The 2,839-nt window shown below is 45.1% G+C and overlaps 1 protein-coding gene across 1 annotated transcript; it reads right to left on the bottom strand.

The window, feature by feature from the left end:
- Positions 1-6: 6 nt before the first annotated feature.
- LOC104941267 (uncharacterized) lies at positions 7-1,713 on the bottom strand. Its single transcript, XM_010766350.1, has 3 exons — positions 1,410-1,713; positions 809-1,123; positions 7-225 (listed from the first exon to the last, which is right to left on the bottom strand). The coding sequence occupies exons 1-3, from the start codon at positions 1,566-1,568 to the stop codon at positions 85-87; spliced, it is 615 nt and encodes a 204-aa protein (XP_010764652.1). The 5' UTR covers positions 1,569-1,713; the 3' UTR covers positions 7-84.
- Between the last annotated feature and the right edge of the window lie 1,126 nt (positions 1,714-2,839).

Raw genomic sequence — 2,839 nt, 5'->3', positions numbered from 1 at the left:
CTGTGTGTAAGAGTTAAAGCTGGAGGAGCTGTGTTAGTAGAGGTGATAGGAGTTACAGCTGTTGGTCCTTCATGTAGCTGCGGCTCAGAGGTCTGCTGCCCCCCCCCTCTCCGTGTGGAAGACGTGCAGAGTCTCTGCAGCGTGGTCCGCCCAGTGATGCAGCTCCAGCAGGACCCGGTACGTCCACACCTTCAGACCAAACAGCCCCCCCGCTCCGTCAGGCTCCTGCAGGAGAGGAGGAACATGCATTACTTTATGGAGCAGTAAACAGGAGGAGTAAACTGCAGAAAGATTATTATTCATTGGTAGTCGTTTGATGAGGAGCCGACGGCTGCAAGTCTACATTTTCTGCTCTGTTTTATGTTCACGTCAAATAAATATAATGAAACATTTTAAATTAGCCAGTTTATCCCCTGTTATACATCCTGTCCATCGCTTATAATAAATATCATTTCACGTTAAATGATCTGAAGTTATCCATTACACACACGCACTTTAAACAAGAAGTCGCTCAGCTAGAAAACATGAGCCATGTTTGTTTGTAAACAAATCTCTTCAGTCCCTGAGATGTTTACAGCGTGGGCTCGTGAGTAGCGATGGATATTCAGGAATTACGTCAGTCCATCTTCACACCTCAACAGCAGGGAACATGTTGGCACGGCTGAGAGTGAGAGCAGGAGGTTTGCAGGAGACAGATACAGGTGACATGCCCCCCCCTCCGCTCTTTGTCAGGTTAAACTTCTCAAAAACTACTTTAAGATATACACACAGTACATTGTGTGTGTGTGTGTGTGTGTGTGTGTGTTACCTCGGTGCCCTGGTGGTCCGGAGTGACCTCCAGGGTGGTGTCTGGGCCCTCCAGCAGTCCTCTTGTGCTGAGTAGCAGGTGCTCCAGACGGTGTCGCACATTCTTCTTCAGGGTCTCATAGTCTTCCTCTTGCTCCCCCCACTCCTCCTCTTCCTTCAGGAGGACACTGTGAAGGAGGCCCAGGCACTGTCGCAGAGCGGCGTGCAGCCACTCCACCCGCTGCTCTCCGCTCGCCTCCTCCTGCGGGACCGGGGACGGAGACACCATGCGTCCCCCGTCAGGGGAGTAGCTCGACAGGAAGGACTCCTTCTCCTTCTGAGAGGAGAAAACGAACAGCTGGTTACAGACAGACAGACAGACAGACAGACAGAAAGACAGACAGCTCAGAGACTCCTTACTGAAACACCCAAACCATAAAGAGAAGGACTGGGCAGGAACGAAAGCAGCAAAAACCAATACACTCATTTTGGGGAGGGGGGGTCACACCGCACCACAACATCATTAAAAAACACGAGAACAACACACTACTGAGAGTGGTGGTGCAGCTCCACAGGATATATCCACATATGTGTGTAATATAGATAATGTATAAAGGACTCACGTAGAGCTGCAGCAAAAGCCCGCACTCATGGTGCAGCAGCCGGGCTATAGACACTGCTCTCCCGGTCTGACTTGGGCCGGACAGCGGTGAGTCCAGCGTGGGGCTCTGCTCCGTCTGATCCCGCTGCTCGTCCTGCTCCCGCTGCTCCCGGTCTGCCATTTCCTCTCCACAGGTTATTCAGGAGAGAAATCCCCCCCCCAGATAACGGAGTTATTTTCCGGTGTATAGCGGCGGTAGCCCGGAGCGGAGGCCGTGGCAGAGCGTCAGTGCAGCGGTTGCATGTCGGTGCTCCTGTCGGGAGGCGCCCCCCGCCACTCTGGAGCTCTTTGGTTCCGCCGGACCCGGGGGCTCTTTAAGGGGACGCACAGGAATGCTGCTCTCCCAAATACAGTTGAAATACCTTCAAATATATGGCCTTATTGTTAAGATTTCTCCAGTAAAGAGAGTTTTCTCATTAATGTTGAAAACCATCATACACAATATGAATGAAATAAAAATACTGAGTATATTAACATGTTTTTTTATTTTCTGTAGCTAATGTTGAAAACCATCATACACAATATGAATGAAATAAAAATACTGAGTATATTAACATGTTTTTTTATTTTCTGTAGTTTCTGAGTTCATCCTCTCTCTAACTCATAACTGATAAAGATGCTGACTAAAAACTGAGAAAAACTAAACGGTTTAAGGTAGAAAACAGTACATTTTTTAGAATGTATCACCAAAAGTTATAAACATCAATAATTTGCGTTGTCTACAATTTATAGGCTATAGTCTAGTCTGCAACAGTCAAATGCTGCTTGGGGCAACAATATTAATAATCAGATAATGTCATAATGTAATATATTTAATAATAATATATATAGGCCTATATATAAACATTTGTACTTTTACTTTTTATTCTTTAAGTACATTTTCTCTTCATAATTACCTCAGACTGAAGGACCTTTATTTGTTATGTACATTAATGTACTTTTACCTCAGGAAAGGGTCTGAGTACTTTGATCATATTCCAGTAATTGAATATATATGATTCTGAAAAGATTCTTTAGCACTACGTTTACTTTTATTATTTTAACTGTCATTTGATGCTTGAACTGTAACTCAAGTAAGATTTTGAATCCAGCAGCCTATTTTTACTCATAATGGAGTATTTTGACATCTGAGTACTTCTTCCATTGACGAATGTAATAAAAAGCCTTTCCTCAAATAAATTGATCATGAACAGAGCAGGCCGGGGATCTATTTATTCGTGGATGAGTTGTAAAGACACTGCACATAGCTGTAAACAGACTCAAATATATTACATGTCACTTGTTAGACGCTTTTATCCAAAGCGACTTACATACTCAGTACTGTGGGCAATCCCCACAGGAGCAGTTTGGGCTGAAGTGTCTCGCCCAGGGACACAACGACATGCTGACTGC

This window comes from Notothenia coriiceps, unplaced genomic scaffold, assembly GCF_000735185.1.
Source record: "Notothenia coriiceps isolate Sejong01 unplaced genomic scaffold, NC01 NC01_scaffold00003306, whole genome shotgun sequence".
Classification (NCBI taxonomy): Eukaryota; Metazoa; Chordata; class Actinopteri; order Perciformes; family Nototheniidae; genus Notothenia; species Notothenia coriiceps.
The sequence above is the reverse complement of the archived record's forward strand: the minus strand, read 5'-3'. Positions and strand labels throughout refer to the sequence as shown.